This window comes from Panthera leo, chromosome F3, assembly GCF_018350215.1.
Source record: "Panthera leo isolate Ple1 chromosome F3, P.leo_Ple1_pat1.1, whole genome shotgun sequence".
In the NCBI taxonomy this organism is placed as follows: Eukaryota; Metazoa; Chordata; class Mammalia; order Carnivora; family Felidae; genus Panthera; species Panthera leo.
This window is the reverse complement of record NC_056696.1, coordinates 16,280,709-16,308,261: the sequence shown is the minus strand read 5'-3', so window position 1 is coordinate 16,308,261 and position 27,553 is coordinate 16,280,709. Positions and strand designations below refer to the sequence as shown.

Sequence of the window (27,553 nt, the reverse complement as noted above, 5' to 3'; positions counted from 1 at the left end):
TAGGAAATCTAAATTTGATCAGATAGCATTTGTGTTAAGACCTAAAATTAACCCTATTCTTAATAGTGCACATTTTCCCCAAATCGGACCTTAGGAATTACATTAGTTTGATGGTACGGTAAATGGCTTTAGTATGAATCTAGAGTGACACCAGTCACTTGTACACTAGAAAACACTATTCAAGATATTCTCAAATATTAAAGAATTTTTTAAGAATCCTTTTTATTAGTACCATCAGCTAAAAGCAGAATTCATGTGGTTACTTTTCTGCTTTGTTTGTTTTGTTTTTAACTCCAGGGGAAAATCTACATTATAAGACAGGAAGGAGTGAGTGATCTGTCTCTACACATAAGGATATCCAGTTAAGTCTACAGGAAAACGGAGTAAGAGCACTCGGCCGTAGAGAACAGGAAGTACTGTTTAGAGGACAGAGCTCTTCACTGCTTTCAACCTGGAATTCTCCTCTGTGAACTGAGCATCAGTCTTCTGGAGAGAGAGCCCTGGATCAGGTGGGTGACCCTTCCGGTGGGTGTGGATAAACCCCTGCACAGCCGACTTAACCAACAGGAGAACATGTTGGAACCGCAGCAGGATGGCGAGAGACGCTTACGAATCCCAAGTTGCCGGTGTTGGATGGTGGTCAAAAGTCAGTTTAGGAAATATACACAAATCCCTTAAAATGCCAGGAGTTCCTGCTCTCTTCTCCAACATTTAAGCCATTTTCCGCTGAACATTCCAGTACACGTGTCTAGAAACTAGACAAATCTGCAAGTTCTTTAGCGTCCTTGGAGAGCGGATAGGGGAAAGACCTTTTTTCCACCCTCAATGCATCAGTTTCCACTTCTAACAAACCAAACTGCGGCCAGAAGAGCCGAAAACCATTCCACACAGCACGGCAGGGCGGGACTCCGCGACCATGCAGAGGAAGGGGCCGGTCACCAAGCGCACGCCCTTCCTTTCCTTCCACGCTTCCCCAAAGGTTCCCGCAGGCAGAACGGGAAACAGAAAGGAACTCAGCCTCAGGTTTCAAATCGCTCACACCTGGCGGTCGGCCTCCGGTCTTCAAAAAAAGGGAGGGCGAGCAAACCCCAAACACAAAACCTTCTCAGGGCCCGAACCCACACCCAGATCACTGCTGGGAGCCTAGCGCTTCTCATTCGGCTCCGCGAGCACCCAAGTTCAACCAATCAGAGCAGAGTTGCCGCCGCCATGTTTACTATGGGCGGAAATTTGAAGGAAAGCTTCGCGTAGATAGAAAAACGCTGAAGACTTAACTTCGCGCGATTAGCCAAGTTGACGGATAAGGGTTAGTCGCTCGACCTCAGTTAAAATGACGACCGTAGTTGCTTCACTAACGGGTAATCGACACCAGGGAGGCTTCCGGCGTCGGACCGCAGAGCGAGTCGGGAAATGATTTTAAACTGAGAAGGCGGCTGAAGGCTTGGTTGCCGCTTCTCAAAGGCGGGGTTTCAAAGCTAGCTGAGCTCCTGAAGGGCTCAGGTGGAGAGGGGTGAGTTGGGACCTAGTGTCCCTTGCCCTTCCCCTCCTGAGGCAGAAGCCGACTTCACAGGAGCGAGGGTCGCAGAGTGGGTGGCCGGGTCAGCGGAAATGTCCCTCCCGGGGTGAATCGAAGGACGTCTGAGGCAGCGGAGGTCTTCTTACAGGGGCGTTTGTGTTCCTGGTGAACCCACTTACTGTGGAGCGAGAGGGAATTTGGAAGGGCCAGGGGTTCCCTGCAACTGTCTCTGAGCTGCCATTTTGGCGTTTTTTTTTTTTTTTTAAACTTCAGGGGATTTTAGTCTCGATCCACACTTTTGGAACCAGATTTGAAGAATGATTCGTGAAGCCGGAATGGGTGACAGCGTCATCACAGCATTTCATTGGTAAGACGCTTTGTGTTTGTCCAGGACGGGCAGTAAGTTCTATTTTGCCCTTTTGTGCGTTCCTTATCTTTACAACACTTGTGTGTGCTTGGCACTCGGCCGAGCATTGGCGGTGGGATTTAGGTATTGGTGGCAGTGTAGAAACGTGAATGATTTACCGCAAGAAACCCCAGTGAGTTGTAACTGTGTGTTATGAACTGCAATGGCAAGGAGAGTTGGCTGGAGAGCTAGCTCTGTGGACCCCTGCCCTTTCCTGAGGACGCGAACCCTACAGGATGGATTGCATTTGGTCAGATGGGAGGAGAGAAGCACTCTTAATTGGCTATAGGCTGAATAAAAAAGTCGGGGAGCAGAGGCAAACTTGACAGGAGGAGTAGGAGGGTGATGATCAGTCTAGAGTAGGGCGTAGGGCAGTGGTTCTTAACCTTTCTGAAGATTGTCTGCTGGACCTTTCTCCATCCCCCTCCGCCACTAAATACACATGCCCACAACATTTTGCATAGGACCCGAGAGGGTTGTTGGATTTTGGAAAGTCCATTTGTCCACAGATCTTGGGGTAAGAACTCTTGAATCGGTAGATGAACCTGGATAGTAGCAAATAATAAGATCAGCCAAGGTAGGACCTTGAGACTCAGAGTTTTGACTTCATTTAAATGATGTGTGGGAATTGTTGGGATCTCCAGCATTGTAATGGCAAGATGAAAGGGGCGTCTATGTGTCCCTAGTTATGGGTTAGGGAAAGGGGTTAACATTGGGACACCGAAATGAGTTAGGGTATATTTTTAACCTCTTCATTATTGAGCAGGGTAAAATTGCATATTATTGAGTGTGGAGTGAGAGTAAAATAGATAGAAGTCATTTTCTGATCTTTAAATGTGTGGTTGGGCTATTTCACGTTATTACAGTATTATATACTTAAGGGAAATGTTTTCTCAAAACCAACCAATCAGTGCTAATAGTCTTTTCTCACCTACATGGATTAAAAAAAAATTTTTTTTTTTTAATTCATAGCATTTTTCTTTTAAGGAGTCAAATTCAGCAGGGCTTTTTTGCCTTGAAATTGATCTTTACTCAAATGCAGTGTGCAAGGAGATAAGAGTACCCACTCTGACTTTATACTGTCTGGGTTCAAGTCCTGGTTCTTGCACTCTTTAACTGTTTCTTTGTCTTCCCATCTATCAACTGGAAACATGATAACCCACTTGGTGGGATTGTTTGAGGATTTAAATGAGCGTATTTGTTAGGGGCTTGGACAAGTACCTGGCACCTAATGAATGCTCAATAAATGTTAGCAGTTAATCCAAATGACAAATTTGAAAGAAACGTTCTGTGTAGATGGGACTGATTAAGTTTTAAAAATTTCAAATTTTTATTTATTTTTGAGAGAGAGAGAGAGAAACAGAATGTGAGCGGGGGAGGGGCAGAGAGAGAGGGAGACACAGAATCCAAAGCAGGCTTCAGGCTGTGAGCTGCCAGCACAGAGCCTGACATGGGGCTGGAACTCATGAACTGCGAGATCATGACCTGAGCCGAAGGTGGACGCTCAACCGTCAGAGCCACCCAGGTGCCCCAAATTGTAAAGAGCTAATTCAGTATGCGCTTAAAGCTAGAATGCTTTAAAGTAGTTGCTATTTAAGTTATGTGGTATATGATCTTGCTTGGGCATTATCTGAACATTGAGAACTGTATGTTTTATTTATGAAATTTTGTGCAAGACAGAGGGTGTCCTACTTGGACACAATGAAATTTATCTTAAATATAGAAATGGTATAACTTTTCATTTGTGAAAAACTTTCTTCAAAGGGTTAACTGTGCTAGTACTTGGGAGTAGTTATTATAACCTTATATATAATTCCTTTCAATGAAAGTTATAATTTCAGAGTTCTATGAAATTCTTCTGTTCAATTAAACCAATACTCGTTAACAGTTAACACTCAGCATTATATTAGGGTAATTATATAAGCGATATAAAAAGCATTGTTTCAGTCAAGGTATTTTAGTTGTGTTGGAAAGAGAAAAAATGCACACCAAAAAAAAAAAAAAAAATACTACAAGGAAGTATATGAATATGGACCAAAATGAGTAGTACAGACTAGATGGTCAAGGAGAGCTGTGTGAGCTGGTGTATTATTAATCTCCAAAGATTGTATGAAACATTATTGAGAGATTTTGTTAGGCTCATCCAGACGGTTTTTGGGCTTTTAAACAGTATTGACCTTGAGATCTTCTTTTATACACACACACCCATACACCTATACACATTGCTTCCAGGAATGAACTATTGATACAGAGGTGTATAACATAGGTATTTTGGGGAAATTAACAAAATTCTACTTGGAAAAAGATCAAATTCGAGCATGATCTTAAAGGAGGTGAAATGATAAAAAGACACTTCAGATAGAGAATATGATTGATAGGCAAAAACAAGACAAGAATATGTTTATCTAGAAGCAGGATAAGGGCAAGCTGAATTATGAAAGACCTTAAATAGTCAGCAGAAGAGTAGAATTTTCTCATCACTGTAAAGTTTTTTGCACAGGTGACGAAAGTGTCATTGCTGAAGAATGGATTACCTGTACATATGGAAAATGCTTAGTTGTGGTAGTAAGAACCTGGAGGTAGCTTTGGGAATGGATGACAAAACTGTTGAAGGAAAAACTCAAGAGAATGTGCTTAATGACTATCAGTTCAAGAATGAAAGTATCTTAAAAGAATTTAAATTAACATAGAAAATTGACAGGAATTTGAAAATGGACCAGCAAACTTTTGGAGAAGGATGTGAAGGAGTTGAATTTAGTTTGAACCTTCTGTTTGAAGTATCTGTAAGATATTCATAAAAATAGCCTATAGCAAATGGGAAATGTAGGACTTGGTTAAAAAGTCAAAACTGAGGGTGGGGAGGGGAAGGGAGAGAAATAATTCATTGATAGTGAGAAGAAGAATCAGTGAAACTATGAGCATGAGTTAACTTTTTAGTGTTCAGAATTCTGGTTTTATTTCTTTTCTGTAGACCATGGATCCTTATGATACACCAGAATCGACTCCGAGGCACGGTGCATCCTCAAGGCTTAAAGATTATTTTATAGGTGCCACCCCTTTGCGGAAACGATTAGAATCAGTCAGGAAGCAGGCTTCATTTGTCCCGACTCCACCTCGAAGGAAAATTCCTCAGTGTTCACAATTACAGGTATGCTTTTTGTGTTCCTTCATGTTACTCAATAATTGAGAACATTTGTGAATAAATTTTGCTTTTTATTACCTTTTAATGGTATTTTTTGTATCTCAAATCTCTCAGATAATAAGTGAGAAATAGTGAAAAATATTTGTGAGATAGTGAGAAGTAGTGAAAGTAGTTACTCACACCATCAATACCACCTCTGTTATGTCTTTTTAAAAAAAGTTTATTTTGTGTACATAAGAGCGCAGGTACAAGTAGGACGGCGGTGGAGGGCGGGGAGCAGAGAGAAGGGAGAAAGAATCCCAAGTGGGCTTTGTGCTGTCAGCACAGAGCCTGACATGGGGCTTGGTCTCACACACTGTGAGATCATGCATGACCTGAGCCAAAATCAGTAGTTGGATGCTTAACCGACTGAGCCACCCAGGCTCCCCTGTTATATCTTTTAATCTCCAGCATTTCCACAGTATTTGTCCTTTATGACGTTGACGTTTTGAAGAATGTAGTTTCCTCCCTTATCCTTTTTAAATAGAATATTCTTTGTTTTGTATTTGACATTTCCTCGTGACTAGATTGAAGTTCTGTATTCTTGACTGGAATACAGCGTGGATGCTGTTGTCCTTGGGGATAACATCTGGTAGCACATAGGTGATCAGTTGTGATCATCCTGTCAAGGTGCTGCCCAGTGGTTACTGTTTTATTCCCCTCTGCATCTGATAAGCAGTCTGTGGGGAGACACTTTAGGATAATGTAAACATTCTGTTCTTATCAAAATTTCCCCTTGCACTTCATATCCATTGATAATTTTTGCCTGATTCCATAATCAGTTATGAGTTATAAGAACTCATAACTCTGATGACTCATAAACAATTCTGAAGGTTTATAATATTAGTAATTTGTGATTTCGCTGGAACATGAAATAAAACCCTAGTTAGTGCAGGTTTGATGTGTGGTTTTGAGGAACTTAGCAGAGTCTGGCGAATCAGTCCCCCACACCTTCCCTGTAATCTTTTCTTGTCAGTGTTGTGTGCTTCATGTCTTTTGGGATATGAGAAAATTTTTGCTTCTTTCTGAAAAGTTTCTTAAATTACTAGCGATGGTGATGAAAGTGATGGTTCTTAACCATAGAACAGAAATTGTATATAAATTAAAGATTGGGATATCCAGGGGTACCTGGGTGGCTCAGTTGGTTAAGTGTCCAACTCTTGATTTTGGCTCAGGTCATGATCTCACACTTCATGAGTTTGAGCCCTGCCTCGGGCTCTGCGCTATTAACAGAATCTTGCTTGGGATTCTCTGTCTCCTTCTCTCTCCGCTGTTCCCCTGCTCACGCTTTCTTTCTCTCTCTCTCAAAAATAAATAAACATTTAAAAAGACAAAAGGATTGGGATGTCCAATTCAGTGCTTCCTTATCATACAAATAATTTTGTATCATATAAATTTTCTATCATGCAAATAGTTTTGCTGTACCTTTTGATAGTTATAAGAAAGTTTATAACTTACAAAGTTTTATACAAATTTCCGTGAATACTGTAGTCAAAACAAATATTTTTATCAAATGGACAACTGTAATGAAAGTTCCAACTATCCAAAAGATAGTTGGAGCTGTAAAACTATGTCAGGAAGTATGAATTCTATAGAACAATTCAGGATAAAAGTAGGGACCTGTATGGGGGTGTATGTGAAGGCCCTCAATAATGCCATAGAACCAATGTGAAGGATGTGTTGTTGTTGTTGTTTTTTTTAAGTTTATTTATTTATTTAAAAAATTTTTTTAATCTTCATTTTTTGAGAGAGAGACAGAGTGAGCAGGGGAGGAACAGAGAGAGAAGGAGATACAGAATCCAAAGCAGGCTCTGAGCTGTCAGCACAGAGCGCCATGCGGGGCTCAGACTCACCACCCGTGAGATCATGACCTGAGCCAAAGTTGGACGCTTAACCAACTGAGCTACTCAGGTGCCCCTATTTATTTATTTTGAGAGAGAGGGAACGCACACAAGCGTGTGCACTGGGGAGGGGCAGAGAGAGAAGGAGAGGAGAATCCCAAGCAAGGTCTATGCTGCCAGTACAAACCAGACATGGGACTTGAACTCACAAACTGCGAGATCATGACCTGAACTGAAATCAAGACTCAGCTACTTAATGGAATGAGCTACTCATGTGCCGCAGAAGTGTTTTGTTTTTGATGGTACCAGTGGTTCTATTAGAGCATGGCAGAAATACTAAGTGTTTTTTTATTTGATCGACTGAATTTGACAATGGGTCATAGAATGGATTTACTGCTAAACATTTAAAACAATTACGTAATTAACATGAATCAAATTTGATGCCCCAGGAATAGTTACTATTTTTTAAATCCATAATCTAAGTTTTTAAATGTTCATCCAATAAATATATATTGAACAACTGTTCTAGATGGCAGTGTTCTAGGTGCTAGAGATGTAGCGCTGAATAAATCGACAAAAATCCCTGTTCCCTTCAAACTCATACTCTAGCAGGGAAGACAGACAATAAAAATCACACAAACATATGATACCAGATAGTAATAAAGCATGTTAAGGAGATACAGAGTGACAAAATTGGAGTGGGTGCAGGTGCAACTTTACATAGGGTGGCCTCTTGAGTGACATTTGGACAAAACTGAGTGAAGGAAGGGAACATGCCATGTGAACACATGTGTGGAGAGCATTCCAGAGGGAAGGTACAGTGAATGAAAAGCCCTGTTCAGGGATCTTCAGAGTCCTGCAGACTCCAGTCTGGTTGGAATGTAAAGATCAGGTACACAGATTTGTAGTAAATATTTAAAATTCTTTGATTAAATTCTTATTTACTAATGTTTCCTAATTCTTAAACTACTGTTGTCTTGATTGTTTTTTCTCTCTAGGAAGATAATGATCCTCAAAAGTTTGCATTTCTTCTGCATAAACAATGGACTTTATATAGTTTAACTCCCCTATATAAATTCTCCTATACTAATCTCAAAGAGTATTCTAGACTTCTGAGTGCATTTATTGCTGCTGAAAAGCAAAAAGGGCTTGCTGTTGAAGTGGGAGAAGACTTCAACATCAAAGTGACTTTCTCCACTCTCCTAGGAATGAAAGGAACACAAAGAGACCCTGAAGCATTTCTTGTCCAGGTATGTTGTATAAACGGTACTTGCTTCTCAGGAAAAGAATCCGCACTGTCTTGGTTTAGAAATTGTGGTATTTTCTTACTGGTTAAAAATATTTTGAGCTTGTGATTTATAACCTTTTTTATGTCTTGTTTGACCAAATTGTAGTAATTAGATATGGCCAACTTAAAGATTTTTTTTGTGGGGGGCACCTGGGTGGCTCAGTCGGTTAAGCGTCTGACTTCAGCTCAGGTGATGATCTCCCGGTTTGTGAGTTTGAGCCCCACGTTGGGCTCTGTGCTGATAGCTCAGAGCCTGAGCCTGCTTTGGATTCTGTGTCTCCCTCTGTCTCTACCCCTTCCTCACTCACACTCTGTCTCTCTATCTCAAAAATAAATAAACATTAAAAAAAAGGTTTTTCTAAAATAAATATGATTATGATATCATGATTATGATATAATATCATGATTATGATATAATATTTATTTTAGAAAACTTAGAAAATACATAAAAATACAAAGAAAATTAAAAACCACAGTTTAACATTTTGGCATACATCTATTTGGCAATAGACAACCTGAGTAAGCTTCTCATTTGGAAAGTTATTAATTATTGGTTCAATTTCTTAGTTTATTAATTGAATCAATTCAGTTTCTTGAACCAATTCAATTTCTTAATTGAACCAATAATTAATAACTTTCCAAAATAGGAAGCGCCAGGCCCAGATAAGTTCTGGTAAAAGCTGCCAAAAGTTTAATTAAGGAAGAAATTATTTTAATTCTATAGTCTCTTTGGAGTATAGAACCAGAGGGAATACTTTCTAACTCATTCTGCCAGGCCAGTGTTACCCTAATACCAAAACTAGACAAAGATTATTTAAGAAACGACAGATTGATCTCTCTCATGAACATAGATACATCTGTCTGGCTATCTGGATCTATTAAAATTGGGATCATATTGCCCATACTTTTGCATTATGGCTTTAAAAAAAAAAATGTCATAGGTAATTACTCATATCATTAAGAATTCTACATTTTATAAGTATATCTGTGTAATTCTATGGTTTTTACTAGGACCAAATTCCTAGAAGTGGAATTTTAGCAAAAAACAAATATGTAACACGGGGCCCCTGGGTGACTCTGCCCTGCATTGGGCTCATGGAGTCTGCTTGAAATTCTCCCTCTCCTCCCATCCCCCCTCACTTGCACACACATATGCACACTCTTAAAAAAATGAAAAATAAAAAATAAAAGTAACATATCATTATATATTGTGAAATGTTCAGTTACTCTTACTTAAAAGTAGTATGACTATCTTGATTTATTAAGAAACTGGATTTATTATTCATGCCTGCTACTTCTGTTTATTCTGAGTTAACTCATAGTCACCACAAATTAAATTCTGAAATGGTGAAAAGATCTAATTTTGTTTATCTGTATAGATCGGGTTAGAAAACTGGCCTGCAGGTCAAATCTGATTTGCTGCTTGTTTTTGTTTTTTGTTGTTGATGTTTTTCTAAATAAGGTTTTATTGGAACAGAACTCCTTTCATTTGTTTACATTATTGTGTATGGCTGCTTTTGTGCTACAACAGCACATTTGAGTGGTTGCTTACAAAGCCTAAAATATTTACTGTCTGATTCTTACAGAAAAAATTTGCTGACACTTGGTATAGATCTGGTGTTGGCAAGGATCTTCAGGAGTCTTAGGGGTAGGTTTAGCTGCATAAAACAGAAAGCTAAATAACAGTGAATTAGATGCCTATCTTGAGGTTAATTGATAGAGGTTTATTTGTCTTTTTATTTAAAAAAAATTTTTTTTTTTAATGTTTTATTTATTCTTGAGAGAGAGACAGAGCATGAATGAGGGAGGGGCACAGCGAGAGAGGGAGACACGGAATCCGAAGCAGACTCCAGGCTCTGAGCTGTCAGCACAGAGCCCGACGTGGGGCTTGAACTCACGGGCGGTGAGAACATGACCCGAGCCGAAGTCGGACGCTCAACCGACTGAGCCACCCAGGTGCCCCGAGGTTTATTTGTCTTACAAAAAAAGTGGAGTAAGCTGTTTAAGACTGGTGTATGCTTCATGAATTAATAACTTAGGCTCCTTCTATCTTCTGTATCATCCTTGGTGCATGGCTTCCATCCTTAAAGTCACATTGGAGTCTAATATGGCTCTTGAAGCGCTAAATATTAGATGCAAGTTCCAGGCAGGAGGAAGTAGGGGGAAGATGGGAAGGGCAAATAGGATGCCTGCCTGAGTAAGTTTTTAATGAGGCTGCTAAGACCCAACCACTTCTTTTTGCATCCCTGTTGGAAGACAGACTAGGAAATTTTTCTTTTTTAGTGGGTGCTTTGCTACCTCCTTAAAAGCATCTCATTAAAAGCACAGTTTTATTGTGGAAGGACAAGTAGGTACTGGGTAGACAGTAGTCTTTGTCAAATGAAGCAGTTGATTTCCCAGAGAAGTGATGTGATTTGCATGTCAACAGGTAAGCAACTGTTCCAGTGCAGAATAGAAATGACCTCTTGAACTCTTAGCAGAGTGTCCTAATAGTTCGCAAATTAAACCTCATTTCTTCACAGGGTTCCCCAACTTTTAGGTTATAAAAGTGTGATAGACATGTCTGGCTGGGCTTTAAGGTTTTTGAGAATCGCTTGTAGTCTCTTGAACAAGAAGGCAAATATGCTAAAAGTAACTTTTTAAATGATGATCTCTAACGGGATCTGATACTGGGCTGTGTTCTTCACCTTATCCTGGTCAAACTTTAAAACTTCTATGAATATCTTGGGGCGCCTGGGTGGCTCAGTCGGTTGAGCATCTGATTTTGGCTCAGGTCATGATCTCATAGTCTGTGAGTCCGAGCCCCGCGTCAGGCTCTGTGCCGACAGCTCAGAGCCTAGAGCCTGTTTCGGATTCTGTGTCTCCCTCTGTCTCTGACCCTCCCCTGTTCATGCTCTGTCTCTCTCTGTCTCAAAAAAATAAATAAAGGTTAAAAATAAAACTTCTATGAATATCTGGAAGGTATGTTTATCATGTAGTTTATAAATTTGAAGTTTGAAGGGTTAGTCAGTCTGCTGGAAAATATAACCAAGATTCTAAAAAATCTGAATGGATTGGCACAATGGGTCAAATTGAGAGTTAAATTTTAATAGGAATACATATATTCCTCTCTATATTATGGGAGATTTACCTATTAACAGCAAGAATGAATAGGGATAATTTAAAGCTGTCAACTAAAAATTAGAAAACTACTGCAATCTAAGGTTATATTAGTAGTAGTATAATCTAGGTCTTTTTGAAGTAATTATATTCACTTATGAATGACTCTCATGCAGAAGAATTTCAGAGTAAGCAGGATAATGTGTGTATCATAGGAGGAATGTTAAAGAAACTGGAGATGTTGAACCTGGCATTACGTATGATTGGGATTATCAGATATTTGAAGGGCTTTTTCTGTGGAAGAGAGAGTAGATTTGATTTGTTCTACATGCACATAAAGAAGAAAGCAGGACCTGTGGTAGATACTGTGTGCCTAACATATGAAAGAACAATGTTAAGTTGATAGAGCTGCCTTAGGAAATCCTGAATTCTTCCTCAATGGAAGAATTCAAACACATTGAATATATGACTTTTTATAGTCCCTTCTGAAGTTGAAATTTTGAGGGCCCCCTCTCCCCCCCAAGGATAGCATACTTGGTTATACCATATTGGCATTCCTTAATGTGCTTATTTTGCATTTTGGCTGCACCAAGATCTTGCCATATACCATGTCCTAATAAGAATATTAAGAGGTAGGAGTGCCTGGGTGGCTCAGTGAGTTGAGCGTCTGACTCTTGATTTAGGCTCAGGTCGTGATTCCAGACTTGTGGTATTGAGCCCCACATTGAGGTCCATGCTGAGCATGGAGCCTGCTTAAGATTCTCTCTCTCTCTCTCTCTCTCTCTCTCTCTCTCTCTCTCCCTCTCTCCCTCTCTCCCTCTCTCCCTCTCTCCCTCTCTCCCTCTCTCCCTCTCTCCCTCTCTCCCTCTCTCCCTCTCTCTCTCTCTCTCTCTCTCTCCCTCTCTCTCTCTCTCTCTCTCTCTCCCTCTCTCCCTCTCTCTCTCTCTCCCTCTCTCTCCCTCTCTCTCCCTCTCTCTCCCTCTCTCTCCCTCTTTCCCTCTTTCCCTCTCTTCCTCCCTACCCTACCACCCCACCCCTTGACCCTCTTCCTGCTTACATGCTCCCTGGCTCTCTAAAAAAAAAAAAAAAAAGAAGAAGAAGAAGAAGAAATATTAGGAGGAAAGTCAGTTAACTTGATAAACCCTGATAATGATTAGGGAGATTATTCCCATTATGTTTTTTTGGCAAATAATACAATATATCTTCTTATTTTTTAATGTACTAATTTTGAGAAGGTGTAACTTAAGAGTAAAGGTACTTTTGAATTTAATGAACTCCCCCTTTTTTTTCTTTGTAGATTCTGTCAAAATCTCAGTTACCGTCAGAGAACAGAGGACAAAAAGTGTTGTGGACTGGTTGGTTCTGCTGTGTATTTGGAGACAGTCTTCTGGAGACCGTTCCAGAAGATTTCACCTGTGTACCTTTATTTCTTGCAAATGGAGCAGAGACGAATACAGCTATAGTTGGAACCTGGTTTCAGAAAACTTTTGATTGTCATTTCAGTTCCTTAGCAATCAATGCGTTTAATCTTTCCTGGATGGCTGCTATGTGGACTGCATGCAAAATGGACCAATATATGGCTACTACTGAATTTCTTTGGTCTGTACCGTGTAGCCCTCAAAGTCTGGACATTTCTTATGCCATACATCCAGAGGATGCAAAAGCTTTGTGGGACAGCGTCCACAAAACACCCGGGGAAGTTACTCAGGAGGAAGTTGACTTATTCATGGACTGCCTTTATTCACACTTTCATAGGCACTTCAAAATTCATTTATCAGCCACAAGATTGGTCCGTGTTTCAACATCTGTAGCTTCAGCACATACTGATGGAAAAATAAAGGTTAGTTTGAACAAATCTAGTTAGGTAATTTTTTCTTATTGCATAGTTTTCAAAATGTATAGAGATTGTATTTTCCACATTGAAGAAACACGTTTGAATGCTAATTCGAGACAGTAGAGAGATTTTATGCTTTCTAAATGATTTGCTAGAAAGTCTTCAGCCTTTAGATGCAGCTCTGTAATGGAAGGATACTATATACTGTGTGCTACAGGCTTTGGTAATAAAATGAATATAGTAACTTTGAAACTTTCAGAATTATGTTTTCTCAAACTTTGAAATAATTATCAGAGCGCCAGAGTATTTTTTGTGTTAGATCAGAAAATTATAGCCAGAAATACCTAACTAAGATGGCATCTTTATATTTTAGACTTTTCTGTCTCTAGTGGCAAAGAAATAATTGACATTGTTTTATTCTCTAGGAAGTTTTTTTTTTTTTTAATGTTTTACTTATTTTTGAAAGAGAGAGTGTGAGCAGGGGAGGGGCAGAGAAAAAGGGAGACACAGAATCTAAAGCAGGCTTCAGCCTCTGAGCTGTCAGCACAGAGCCTGGCACAGGCCTTGAACTCATGAACCATGAGATCATGACCTGAGCCGAAGTTGGGTGCTTAACTGAGCCACCCAGGCACCCCTACTCTCAGCAAAGTATTTATTAGAGGACATCTCAGAAATAAACTGAGAGTAGGTACCTAAATATAATAAAATATATTAATATATTTAAAATGTATTAAACTATGGCCACAGTAAACACTCTGAATATTGGTCTTGTCACTGAGCTAGGATTCTAATAGACCTTAATTTTATTTTATTTATTTATTTATTTTTTTCAATATATGAAATTTTTTTTTTTTTAATTTTGTCCCTTGGATTTTATTTTATTTTTTTATTTTTTTATTTTTTTTATTTTTTAATATATGAAATTTACTGTCAAATTGGTTTCCATACAACACCCAGTGCTCATCCCAAAAGGTGCCCTCCTCAATACCCATCACCCACCCTCCCCTCCCTCCCACCCCCCATCAACCCTCAGTTTGTTCTCAGTTTTTAAGAGTCTCTTATGCTTTGGCTCTCTCCCACTCTAACCTCTTTTTTTTTTTTTTCCTTCCCCTCCCCCATGGGTTTCTGTTAAGTTTCTCAGGATCCACGTAAGAGTGAAAACATATGGTATCTGTCTTTCTCTGTATGGCTTATTTCACTTAGCATCAGACTCTCCAGTTCCATCCACGTTGCTATAAAGGGCCATATTTTGTTCTTTCTCATTGCCATGTAGTACTCCATTGTGTATATAAACCACAATTTCTTTATCCATTCATCAGTTGATGGACATTTAGGCTCTTTCCATAATTTGGCTATTGTTGAGAGTGCTGCTATAAACATTGGGGTACAAGTGCCCCTATGCATCAGCACTCCTGTATCCCTTGGGTAAATTCCTAGCAGTGCTATTGCTGGGTCATAGGGTAGGTCTATTTTTAATTTTCTGAGGAACCTCCACACTGTTTTCCAGAGTGGCTGCACCAATTTGCATTCCCACCAACAGTGCAAGAGGGTTCCCGTTTCTCCACATCCTCTCCAGCATCTATAATCTCCTGATTTGTTCATTTTGGCCACTCTGACTGGCATGAGGTGATATCTGAGTGTGGTTTTGATTTGTATTTCCCTGATAAGGAGCTACGTTGAGCATCTTTTCATGTGCCTGTTGGCCATCCGGATGTCTTCTTTAGAGAAGTGTAATAGACCTTAATTTTAAATGTTTTCTTTTTTAATTCTTTTTTAATGTATTTATTTATGAGAGAGAGAGACTGAGCGTGAGCTGGGAGGGCCAGTGAGCTGGGAAGGGCCAGAGAGAGAGGGAAACACAGAATCTGAAGCAGGCTCTAGGCTCCGAGCTGTCAGCACAGAGTCCAATGCGGGGCCTGAACTCATGAACTGTGAGATCATGACCTGAGCCAAAGTCAGAAGCTTAACTGACTGAGCCACCCAGGTGCCCCAATAGACCTTAATTTTAATCTTCAGAGCAACCCTGTAGTAGGTATTTTTATTCACATTTTATTTTTAAAACAAGGAAACAAGGCCAAGATAGGTTTTAGTGATACCTGCAAGATAGTTTGGTAAGAGGAGGAGTCAATATTTGAGTGCTTATCTCTTAGGTTCCAAAAAGTTCATACTCTATAAGCACTATATTAGTGTTTTTCAAACTGAAAGTCATAATGCAATAGTAGGTTGGAAAATGATGGGAAGAGAACAGCTTTAAAAAACAAAAGAAATCTGGGTGCCTGGGTGGCTTAGCTGGTCAAGCGTCTGACTTCAGCTCATTTCATGATCTTGCAGTTCATGAGTTCAAGCCCTGCATCAGGCTCTGTGCTGACAGCTCTGAGCCTGGAGCCTGCTTCTGATTCTGTGTTTCCCTCTCTCTCTGTACCTCCCTCGATTGTGCTTGCTCACTCTCTCTCTCTCTCAAAAGTAAATAAACATTAAAAACAATGAAAGAAATATAATGGAAAATATAAAAATGAGTATCACATGTGGTAAGGGTATATACATTTGCTTCTGCTGGATCATGATGTTAAATTTATTTCTTACTCTGATTTCCAGTAAAACATTTGAAAGATTATATCATGTTATTTTGAAATTATAAAGGGAAAAAATTCCATTTTAGCACCTCAGAATTCAGTGTTCATGAGGTCTGAATATATTTTAAAATTTTGTTTTCATATGCTCACCTCCATTAGTAAACTACATTTAAAAACTGTTTTGTAAAATGTGTTCTTATGAAGATTAACGGTGGTTCTTAAGCACATTTATTTTATATGGTCTATTGTAAATCTAAGAGCCCCTCTTAATGATGTAAGACAGTAACTGGCTCCTAGCTTTGCGTAATGCCATGATGATAACTAACATTTATTAAGCACTGATTGTGCCAGCCATTTTTAAGCATTTTATGTATATTGTCTCATTTAGTTTTTCACAACAACCTATTTACATAGGTTGTAAAGAGAAAACTAACACAGGGAATAAGTAGGTTCCCTGATATCACACAGGTAATAAGTGGACTTTGCATTTGAACCCAGTCATCTGACTCGAAAGCTTATGCTTTTTTTTTTTTAATGTTTGTTTATTTTGAGAGAAAAAGTGAGCTGGGGGGACGAGAGAGAGGGAAAGAGAGAATCCTAAGCAGGCTCCACGCTATCAGTGCAGAGCCCGACGGGGCTCTATCCCAAGACCCTGGGATCATGACCTGCGCTGAAACCAGGCGGAGGACACTCAACTGACTGGGCCCCATGGGCTCCCCAAAGCTTCTGCTTTTAACTGCAACAGTGTACTGCTGCCAAGAATGATGTGTCAGCCAGGTTTCTGCCACCTGCTTAGTTTCTACAAGATACTTTTTAAAAAAAAGTTTTTTCATTTTTAAATGTTTATTTGCGAGAGAGAGAGAGAGAGAGAGAGAGAATCCCATGCGGGGTTCTCATTGTCAGCGTGAAGGCCGATGCAGGGCTCAAACCCATGAACCGTGAGGTCATGACCTGAGCCAAAATCAAGAGTCAGACACTTAACCAACTAAGCCATCCAGGTGCCCCTCTACAAGGTACTTTTGGAGTCTGTATCCCTTTGAGAAGAAGGAAGCTGTGGAACCTTTTTCTAGAAAATGTAGATCCAAGCGATTCGTGGATTCCCTTCTCTCCCCTTACTTCTTAGGCAGATAGCCTAACTGTGGAAGCCAGGATAAATAAGAACCTTAGTCTAGTTATTTCTAAGCACCATTGACTAATAGTTGTATATTTATTAAAGTTAGTAGTCTTCGTTAAGTAAAATCTATTTGACTTAGAGCCACAGTGGTATGGGTTGATCTTAAGGTTGCAGATACGGAATTTTAAATAAGCCTGGAATTTTTATCAAACTGCTTTGTTATAATAATTAATTCTAACTTTAATTTTGTTTGTTTGTTTGTTTTTTTCAGATTCTGTGTCATAAATACCTCATTGGAGTCTTGGCATATTTGACAGAACTGGCAATTTTTCAAATTGATTGAGGTCTTGTGGGAACTATAAATTATGGATTATATAACTTTTTCTCACTGATTATTTGCCTGATTTCTATGCTGAGAGGAACTGCAGGAGAAACATGCATCTATATCTGCATCTGTTTTCCTCTCAGTGCCTTTGGAATTGCCCAGATAGAAGCCAAGAAGGATCTAGAACAAAGAAGGTGGTAGCGAATGAATCACAGCCAGGTGTTCGTATAATAGTCATGATGATCTGGGAGGCCAGTCTTTAGAAAATGCTGAGTTGTTATTTTCTTGGGCCATCTTATATCAAATTTTTAGGATTCAAATGAGATATCTCTAATATTGAGTGTTTTTGATTTGGGTCTTTAAAAAGCTTTAATCCCTTTTAAGCATTTTAGACTTGGATTCAGAGAGAATTTCTGTCTTCTAAAGACATTTTCCTACTATCATTTCACTGTAGAGAGTTGGCAGTCAAAATCCTCTCCAAAGGAAACTAAAAATTAATATACATTTATTAAAGCCACTAATATGCTTCTGTTTTTAATGCTGTTCAATTCTTATTGCAATGTTGAATTAAATATTCACTTTTAAAATGAAGCAGTGTGTTTATCAGTGTCTTGGTGGCAGATCTTTAATTAATGTCTCAGGAATGAGAAGTCATAGGCTTTTTCTGTAGCACAAAGGTTACAAACCAGCAATTATATAGAACCATACTTATAGAATTGAAAGGGACCTGTGAGCCTCTTTTGAGAGCAGCAGTTATCTTGTTTAACTTTCATGTCCCTAATTTTGCTTTAGCACAGTGCTTGGTAAATGTCTGCAGGTTAAGTAAATGTATTTTAACCAACTCTTCCATTTTATAGGTGAAAACTATGAGATTGAACAACTTAGGAGACTTGCCCAAGATGATATGTTTAAATCTCTTGTTTTAATTTATGGAGTATGGGAACATTTTGTTTTACTTTAGAAACTCTTTTTTAAAAGTTGTCTGAAAGGAAATTAATAGGCTGTCTTTCTAAAAGGTTAACTTTTGGAATGGAATATTATTTCACATATACTAGGAACAGCAGAGATAGTGGAAAAAGCATGGGCTTTGGAGTGAGACAGTCATTCATTTAACTAATATTAAGTTCCTGCTGTGTACTTAGAATTGTATTGGGTAACAGGGATATAGCAGTGAAGACAAAAAAGATCCCTGTCATTTGGAAATTACATTCTAGTGGAGGAAGGCAAAAAATAAATAATTTCTGTGGAGATAAATACTTAAGGCAGTACAATATGGAAAGGGGGTCTCTCTGGGTGGGTGACATTTGAGCTGGGTCCTGAATGCTGAGGGAACCAGCTGTGTGAAGATCTGTGGAAGGGTTTGCTAGGCAGGTGAAATGGCGAGAGCAAAGGCCTTGAGATAGGTAAGAGGTTGGCTTATTTGAGAAATAAAGGAAGTCTGTGTGGCTGAAGGAAGTCAGGGTGGAGTAGTATTAGATGAGACTGAAGAGATTGTGCAGCAGAGACTTATTCCGTGGGTATGTCTCCCAATTTTTGACTGAACATGTGGTTGTCCAGAATAAAGATGGTCTTTTCTGGCCTTTCTCATAGGTAGGTGTAGTCCTATGACTAAGTTCTGACCCATGGCATATAAATGGAAGGATCAGGAATCTTCCTTAAAAAACAGCAGACATGTACCCCTTGGCTTTTTCTTATTCTTCCATCTTTGCTGCTTGGAACACATATAATGACTGGAATTCTAGCCACTCTTTTTGGTCACGGGGATGCAGGTCAGGTCATAGGAATGGTGGAACATGGCCTGAAACGAGTTTGTGCCTTGAGGACTTCTTGAGGCTGAACCCCAGTGCCACCCTTGGGCAGTCTTCCTATGGACCTGTGTGTCAGAGAGGTAAACTTTTATCTTGTGCAGGCTGGTGCTTAAAGACATTTTGGGTCTCTTGCTCATAGCCAAACCTAATCTTGATAGAAAGAGGCAGGATCTACATCATCTAAGTTTTTGTAGCTATTTGTGAAGAGGCTGGATTTCATTCTAAATGCAGTGGGAAGCCATTGAAGTTTTAAGCAGGAGAGAATATTACCTAATCTGTATTTTATAAGATATGAGGGAGAATGAATTATAGGTGGACAAGAGTGAAAGGGAAAACAGTTAAAAGATTGTTAGAAATGGTACAAATTCAGTGGAGAAATTAGCAATATCTAGCAAAATGTTGTAGGATTTACCCTTTAACAAGCAATCCCACTTCTAGAATTCTATCCCCAAAACTCCCTGGCAAAATATAAATGAAGCCCATATAAGGCTATTTATTGCAATGGTGTTTGGTAGCAAAACCGAAAACAATCCAAGTGCCCATCCCATGGGGATTGTTTGAATAAATTATGGTATAGCGACACAATGAATTACCACTATGTAACCATAAAAAGGTTTGTGGAAGATAATCTAATACTACCATGGAGTGATCTTTTTTTTTTATATAGCTTTTTTATTTTTATTTTTATTTTTTTGACTAAAATACTCATTTTATTTATTTTTTTAATATGAAATTTATTGTCAAATTGGTTTCCATTACAACACCCAGTGCTCATCCCAACAGGTGCCCTCCTCAATACCCATCACCCACCCGCCCCTCCCTCCCACCCCCCATGAACTCTCAGTTCGTTCTCAGTTTTTAGGAGTCTCTTATGTTTTGGCTCCCTCCCTCTCTAATCATTTTTTTTTCCTTCCCCTCCCCCATGGTCTTCTGTTAAGTTTCTCAGGATCCACACAGGAGTGAAAACATTACCATGGAGTGATCTTGATCTCTAGGATATGTTATGTGAAAGAGCAACTTGTGGACAGTGTGCTGTCTGTTATGGATGGACTGGGTGAAATATGAATATGTGTGTGTATTTCCTTATGTTTCCAAAAACCAATGGAAGAATAAACCAACTAATAAAAATGGTTACTAACTAGGGGGAAGGAAGGAACTGGGTAAGGGGGACAGAAATTAAAGTTAAAACTTATCTGAATGTTCCTCTTTTATAGTTTGGAACCATTTAAGTGTTTTATATAGTTCTGAAACAAAATTAGATCAAAAAGAAAAGGCAATCCTTAAAAATTGAAAACAAATGAACCTAACTATATTAAGTTCTTGCCATAATCACACAAATAATTATTTTTAGTATCTTTAAATCCTAGTATTTTGACTGTACATTGTCAGCTATGTCTTAGGAAAAGAAGAGCAGCAAAGGAATTTAAGTTGCACTCAGTTATCTTGTGATTAATAATATTGGTATTGTTGTTTTACCACTGTTTGTAATAAGATAAAACATGTAACAATGTTACCAAGATTTTGAGTGTAAAAGAAAAGACACAATTATAAAGTAAGCTAAGTAGAAACTCTGTAATGTTAAATTTGAATTGGAAATACCAGAGTGAACTCATTTACTTTCAAAATGCAAGTTTTTAATTTTGATGAAGTCCAATTTATCAGTTATTTTATTTCTTGTGCTTTTGGTGTTGTGTCTAAGAAACTGTTGCTTAATCTAAGGTCCCAAAGAATTATTCCTATGTTTTTTTAAGGATCTTATAATTTTAGGTTTAAATTTAGGTTTGTAATCCATTTTGAAGTTTTTTTTAAAGTTTATTTATTTGAAGAGAGAGCATGCAAGCGGGGGCGGTCAGAGAGAGGGGGAGAATCCCAAGTAGGCTCTGCACTGGAAGAGCAGAGCTCGATGTGGGGCAAGATCTCAGGAATAGGGAGATCATGACCTGAGCTGAAAACCAAGAGCTGGACACTCACCCAGCTGAGCTACCCAGGTGCCCCCCAGTTTGACTATTTTATGTATGGGGTGAAGTAAGCATCCAAATTAATCATTTTGCATAAGGATATCCATTTGTTCTAGTACCATTTATTGAAAAGACTGTTGTTTTAAAAGTCAATTGGCAAAAAAAAAAAGAATCAGAAGTCAATTGGCCACAGATATTTATTTTGGGACTCTCAATTCTATTTCATTGATGTCAGTCCTTATGCCAGTACCACACTTTTTTTTTTTTTTTTCCAGTTTATTTAGAAAGAGGGTGCGTGCGAGCAGAGGAGGGGCAGAGAGAGAGGGAGAGAGAATTCCAAGCAGACTCCATGCTCAGTGCAGAGCCCAACATGGGTCTCGATCCCACAACGGTGAGATCATGATCTGAGCCAAAATCAGAAGTCAGATGCTTAACTGACTGAGCCACCCAGGCCCCACCGTACCACACTGTCTTGATTACTGTAGCTTTGTAGTGCATTTTGAAATCGGGGAGTGTGAGTCCTCCAGCTTTGTCCTATTTTTCAAGGTTGTTTTGATTATTCTGGTCTTTTGCATTTCCAAAGAATTTTAAGGTCAGCTGGTCAATTTCTGTAAAAAAAATTAGCTGGGATTTTGATAGGGGTTGTGTTGAATCTGTAGATCAGTTTGGGGAGTACTGCCATCATAATTATATTAAGTCTTCTAATCTATGAACACGGGATATCTTTCCATTTCAGAATTTCCATTTTAACAGTGTTTTATAGTTTTAAGCATACAAGTATTGCACTTTTTTTTTGTTAAATTTATTCCTAAGTATTTTTTTATGCTATTGAGAATGGGTTTTTTTTCCAAAATAAGTGAAAATTATTTTATTTTGTATAGATAAGTAGCCAGGCAGTTTCAAAGTAGAGTTACATGTACATCTGTTCTAGATGATGACAGGAAGATAATTTTATGTGTTTTGTGTTTTTAAAGATGCGCCTTTCAAAAATATGCTTGCACTTTTATACATTTGGATTGATTTGTTAATTTCATTTTTTGGATTCTTTGTTGTGAGTATATATTGTTCTTGTATTGTGTGACCTTGCTGAACTTGTTTATTCTCATTTTTCAGTGAATTCCTTAGAATTTTCTGTATACAAGATTCATGTTGTTTGTGAATAAAGACAGTTTTACTTAATCTCAATACGGATGCCTTTTGTTTCTTTTTCTTGCCAAATTGCCTTGGCTAGAGTCTCCACCATAATGGCAGATAGAAGTGGTGAGTAGTTTTTTTTTTTTTTTTTCAATATATGAAGTTTATTGTCAAATTGGTTTCCATACAACACCCAGTGCTCATCCCAAAAGGTGCCCTCCTCAATACCCATCACCCACCCTCTCCTCCCTCCCACCCCCTATCAACCCTCAGTTCTCAGTTTTTAAGAGTCTCTTATGCTTTGGCTCTCTCCCACTCTAACCTCTTTTTTTTTTTTTTTTTTCCTTCCCCTCCCCCATGGGTTTCTGTTACATTTCTCAGGATCCACATAAGAGTGAAACCATATGGTATCTGTCTTTCTCTGTATGGCTTATTTCACTTAGCATCACACTCTCCAGTTCCAACCACGTTGCTACAAAAGGCCATATTTCATTCTTTCTCATTGCCAAGTAGTACTCCATTGTGTATATAAACCACAATTTCTTTATCCATTCATCAGTTGATGGACATTTAGGCTCTTTCCATAATTTGGCAATTGTTGAGAGTGCTGCTATAAACTTTGGGGTACAAGTGCCCCTATGCATCAGTATAGAAGTGGTGAGTAGTTTTATATTGTTCCTTAGTGGGGAAGCATATTTCATTATTAAATATGATGTTAGCTGTAGGTTTTTCATACGTGCCCTTTGTCAGATTAAAGAAGTTCTCTTCCTAATTTGCTGAGGGTTTTTATTATGAATGGCTGTTGGATCTTGTCAAATCATTTTGCATCTGTTGAGATAATTTATGATTTGTATTTTTTTTCACTTTCAGTTTCCGGTTCCTCATATGAAGAGCTTAGAAGTAGCCACTGTGTCCCTAACAAGGAAAAAGCTGAAGAGATGGAGAAAGCAACAGTTCTTCTTGGGTCCAGAGAGAGGGAAGGATACAGGATAAACTGCGTCCCCCTAGTTTGGAGAGTGGTATAGAGAACAATGGATTTGGAATCGGGATGTGGTTTGAGGTTCAGCTTCCACCATGTCCTTTTAACTTTCTAAGCTTCAGTTTACTTACTAATAAAATGAAGATGATTGCCAGCCCAACCCAACTCCAAGATTCTTCGTAAAATTGTGGAAATCACTATGCAAATAAGCTAATATTCTTTTATAGCAATGTCATTTATATAATAAGTACATATTATTCAATAATAAAACTGGACCACTTTCAGTGGAAGGAAAAAAAAACTCCTTAGGCTCCAATGAACACTTTGGCCAGTACTGTAGTTGCTGGGTTTCTGCTCTTGAATCACTCCTGTGAATTGCTCCTACTAGGAACTTGGCTACTTATGGAGGGTCTAATCCCTAGGATTTTGTTCCTGTTCTTACTCCTCTCCTTTTCTTACAATTTATGCAATAGTAGAGTCTTGGGAAATATGTCATTTTGGTCTTAAAGACTAACTTGATACAGTACTGTAAGGATCTCATAAAAGTGTTTATAATTTTTTGATGTTACATACCAGATTTAGTCAAAGTCTGTTAGTATATTTAATTCTAGGCCCTGTTTCAAGTAGGCTTGGAGTAGCAGTGTGGCGTAGAAAGAGAAATGGAGTGGGAGTTTGGGGAAATGTTATTTAATGTTGGTTCTATTAATTGACCATATTTATTTACTCTTTGTGAGGACTTCTTTGGTTTTCATTCTTAGAGCAAATAAATGGGTTTGGCCCACATGACTGTTAAGAGTCCTTCTGGCTCAAAAGTATATAATTCTTGAGTGTTCCACCAGAAAATAAGTTTAGAGGTTAGGTGATAAAATACTATTATATAAAATATATAATAAAAATTCATAATTCTAGCTGGCAATCCTTTATTCCTTCAGGTTGAAAGTACTTACAACTTCACATATAGGAAATACAAATGATATAGAAACTAAATAGCAGAGACACAAGCACTAAAAAGCATTAACCAAAACTTGTTTTATGGTAAATACTACCTTTATTTAAAAAAGTTATACATGCTAGAAAAAAGCATAAATGATACATGTAAACAACTGTTTACCAAATACTTAGTTCTTTTCCTTGTAAAGGTGCAAATGATCTTTAAATGTAAACACAAAGTTGCCAAACATTTTTGTAGTTGGGGGGAGGGAGGAGAAGGTTATTCCTTTCGGTTGTGGTTAAAGTCTTATTCAAAGATTTTCCTGCAAAATACACTGAAAAAAATTGCTCTATGAACACAATGATAAAACTTTGACCACTGAAATTTGTATCATTTTTTTCCTTAAAAATTTTAACTTTTCACCAGAAAGTGCAATTTGAGAGAAGTAGTTAACAGTGGCTTTATAGAATGAAGATAATGATATATAGTTTGTATAAAAGAACCAAGGTTTTATTAATAAAATGCCTCAGTTTTACTCATTAGCATGTACTATTACACGAACTGAAGAATTCATTCCCTTGGAGGCTGTGATTATAGGTCAGCCTCAGCTTCAGCAGGCCTGAGCGTCAAGTGTAAATTGCGTAACAGTATTCACTGCTGGGGAGAAGACGTTTCTCCCTGCTGGTCCTTAGTAGCAATAAGGAAACAAGAAGGAAAGTTGTTTCAGTCAGTAATATTTTTGAGCAAAAAGTCTTGCAGAGTAGCACATGATTCTATCGGAGGATTCTCGACAGCATATAAGAATTGTATAGTGTTTTTACAGAGGCACTGAGCAGAGCTCTGGAGCTACCAGAAATTCTATGAAAATACTATCTTGAAAAAAGACTTTAAATATAGTGGAAAACAAGTTCGTATGGAAGGAAACAAGATGCAAACTTCCACTGATGAAAACTTTAGTGTCTGAGTCCTGGTTTTATCTATCCAATATTCCTTCTGAGTTGTACTATTTAAAATGAGTGTTTCCTTTCTGTTTGTTTGTTTAATATTTTCAAGTCTTCTGGTGCTTAGTGCAAGGATGATGGCCAAATAATACAGTTTGCATCCCTATCTTTGTCACTGGGTGGTCCTTGTAAGTAGTGGAGCCACGTGGATGGAGTGCCTGGCGATAACAACTAGATCGTGTACAGCCCTTCTCCCCTTATTAGTATTTTCAAACTTAGTATCTTAGAAATTAACTTTTGCTGCTTGGGAGTTTTTTACCTTTTTTTCCTATCCTTTTTTTCCTTTTTTAGTGGGAGGAAGGTTAAATCCGAAGCAAAACAGGACGAAACAACAACAAAACCCAACAACAACAAAAAAACCTATGATAAATTAAAACCAAAAATAAATATTCTGCACAGAATTGAAAATTTTTGTGCAAAGGTGGCATCTTGCAGTTGAAGTACTTTCACTGTATTTATATTTCCATATGTTGAGGCACCGGCAAAGAATAAAATTTGTTCTAATGTTTTCTTGAGCTGTACAAAGCTCCAAAGTCAAAGCTCTTCAGAATACAGAGGAGCGTATACGACTGTCTTCTAGATGTTCACCATATATGGGATTCACAATGTGTCATTTTAATAACTCCTACACCACCCCCCAGCCGACGGTAATTCATCCCGCCATATAACCTGCAAAGAAAAATAAAATCAGATTTCAAAGTGGAAAAAACACTGTTTCTTCTATAACTTAGATGTTAATAAAACACGTTTTCTATCATAACTAATATTTTTATTCTTTTAAAAGTTAATGTGTTTATTTTGACACAGTGGAAGAGAGAGCATGAGCAGGGGAGGGAGGGGCAGAGAGTGAGGAGAGAGAGGAGAATCCCAAGCGGGCTCCACACTGAGCCCAACACAGGGCTCGGTCTCATGAACTTGTGATCTCGTGATCTGAGCCAAAATTAAGAGTTGGACGCTTAACCAACAGAGACACCCAGGTGCCCTGCACAACTAATTTCGCTTCACACATCTCTTCCAAAGATTAGGAGCTGGAATTGAACACTGGCAAGTAGCAGAATTATTTAAGACACTGGCTGAAAAGGTCTCACTTACAGGATACTGTTTTAAGAATAAGAGCATCGTATCCACATTTCGCATCATGACTTTAAAACTTTTCACCTAAACTGATTTCGAACAATTACATAGAATCATATATTCTACATTTTTGTGTCTAATTTTGACCATGGCTATATGATTTTCCTACCCACACTTCCCTCTGCCTAAACAGCAACTATTTTTATCCTTTTGTCTTCTATGTCTTCTTACAAGCCTCCTCCTTTATGGAACAAACCTGGATAGGAGTGAATAAGGTCAGCATTGAGTTTGTGAACAAGACCATCTTCGAAAGTACAGATTTCCACGGAAAAGAGGATTAGATCCTTACAGCTGTAAGGTAAAACTGGTTTTAAGTCTGAGACAAAAATGGAGATCGTAATCTCTCAAAAGATGGTTCTTAAGAATTTCCTAAATATTACTTGGTCATATGTTACTAATTCTATTTAGTGATAGTTACTGAGAAATAGGTCATTACATAGGATCATAGTGATTAAGCAGTCAGAAGAAAATTTGGCTATCTTCTCAAATTTCCACTAAAAAAGGAAGCGAAGTGTGTAAGAAAATATGTCACAAGGGGGGAGGGGGCTCCTATTCATAAAAACCTCCTGCTATCTCTCCCTTACCTCTACTGGGTTTTGCTAAAATGTTTACCTTTGCAGTGAGGCCTGCTAGGCTATATTTTAAAGTGGAAACTCCTCCTTGGACACTCCCACCCCCTTTGCTAGTCACCATAGAGCTTCTACCCCCCTGATATGTTACTTCCAGTCTCAGACAAGTTTGTTTGGGGTGCCTGGGTGGCTCAGTCGGTTGAGCAACGAACTTTGGCTCAGGTCGTTATCTCATGGTTCGTTGAGTTCGAGCCCTGCTTCGGATCCTCTGTCCCCCTCTCTCTCTGCCCCTCCTCCACCTGCACTCTTTCCCAAAAATAAATAAACATTAAAAAAAAAAAAGAAGTTTGTTTTGTTCACTGTTGTATCCCAGGGTCTAGAACACTCACTCAGTAATACTATCTTTACTTAATGAACCAAGGTTGTGAAATGTGATGCAGAAGCCCAAAGTGCTACAATATCTGACTTTTAGTCTGACTTCAGTATTGTGACCAAGTCTTACAGAGACATGAGAGAGGCAGAATCCAAAGCCTATCATTTAAATATCTGTAAAAGTATGGCTTTCCCAGACATGAAGATTATAAAAAGATCTCAGTACATTCATTAGCTGAATCTTCTAGAATGACGAAAAGATCTGGGTGGGTAGTTACGGGCTCAAATTTACAAAATGTCTACTTAGAATGCAGCAGGAATGGACTACGAGACAGACTCTTGGAATAAGGACTACAAAGATCTCAGCTTATCTTTCATGTTCATGAAAAGATCTTTCAGAATGTCTGCTGCCTCATATCCCAGGCCAGACTGGGATCTGTGGTTCCCTTAAATGTATTTAGGCAAATAAGCCAAATTTATTGAGAAAGAA

At 38.5% G+C, this 27,553-nt stretch overlaps 3 protein-coding genes across 7 annotated transcripts in view; 1 reads left to right on the top strand and 2 right to left on the bottom strand.

The window, feature by feature from the left end:
* Positions 1 to 1,359, bottom strand: part of DARS2 (aspartyl-tRNA synthetase 2, mitochondrial) — a 29,760-nt gene extending 28,401 nt beyond the window's left edge. The window contains exon 1 of one of the 2 annotated variants that reach the window (XM_042924689.1): positions 452 to 1,359. In XM_042924689.1, coding sequence (XP_042780623.1) covers positions 452 to 575 — 124 coding nt within the window. In that variant the 5' untranslated portion in view covers positions 576 to 1,359. The remainder of the gene's footprint in view (positions 1 to 451) is intronic. The other variant, XM_042924690.1, reaches the window with a different exon arrangement.
* Positions 1,289 to 26,486, top strand: CENPL (centromere protein L). Of its 4 annotated transcripts, XR_006198703.1 has the most exons (9): positions 1,418 to 1,510; positions 1,790 to 1,883; positions 4,894 to 5,070; positions 7,943 to 8,194; positions 12,629 to 13,171; positions 17,124 to 17,196; positions 22,175 to 22,203; positions 22,948 to 23,137; positions 26,297 to 26,486. XR_006198703.1 is itself a non-coding variant. In XM_042924695.1 (8 exons), the coding sequence occupies exons 3-6, from the start codon at positions 4,897 to 4,899 to the stop codon at positions 17,193 to 17,195; spliced, it is 1,041 nt and encodes a 346-aa protein (XP_042780629.1). In that variant the 5' UTR covers positions 1,418 to 1,510; positions 1,790 to 1,883; positions 4,894 to 4,896; the 3' UTR covers position 17,196; positions 22,175 to 22,203; positions 22,948 to 23,207. The 4 variants fall into 4 exon arrangements, 3 of the variants coding, with proteins under 3 accessions (XP_042780628.1, XP_042780629.1, XP_042780627.1); XM_042924695.1 differs by lacking the exon at positions 26,297 to 26,486 and having other exon boundaries at positions 22,948 to 23,207; XM_042924694.1 differs by lacking the exons at positions 1,418 to 1,510; positions 22,175 to 22,203; positions 22,948 to 23,137; positions 26,297 to 26,486 and adding an exon at positions 1,289 to 1,358 and having other exon boundaries at positions 17,124 to 19,671.
* Positions 24,085 to 27,553, bottom strand: part of KLHL20 (kelch like family member 20) — a 63,457-nt gene continuing 59,988 nt past the window's right edge. Inside the window, exon 12 of the mRNA XM_042924691.1 lies at positions 24,085 to 25,657. Within this exon, the coding sequence (XP_042780625.1) occupies positions 25,573 to 25,657 (85 nt within the window). The 3' untranslated portion in view covers positions 24,085 to 25,572. The remainder of the gene's footprint in view (positions 25,658 to 27,553) is intronic.

Excerpts from the sequence above, each read along its gene's own strand:
- CENPL (XM_042924695.1), top strand. The coding sequence starts at position 4,897 with ATGGATCCTTATGATACACCAGAATCGACTCCGAGGCACGGTGCATCC. Across the intron at positions 8,195-12,628 it reads CTGAAGCATTTCTTGTCCAG|ATTCTGTCAAAATCTCAGTT; the intron begins GTATGTTGTATA and ends TTTTCTTTGTAG. Across the intron at positions 13,172-17,123 it reads ATACTGATGGAAAAATAAAG|ATTCTGTGTCATAAATACCT; the intron begins GTTAGTTTGAAC and ends TGTTTTTTTCAG.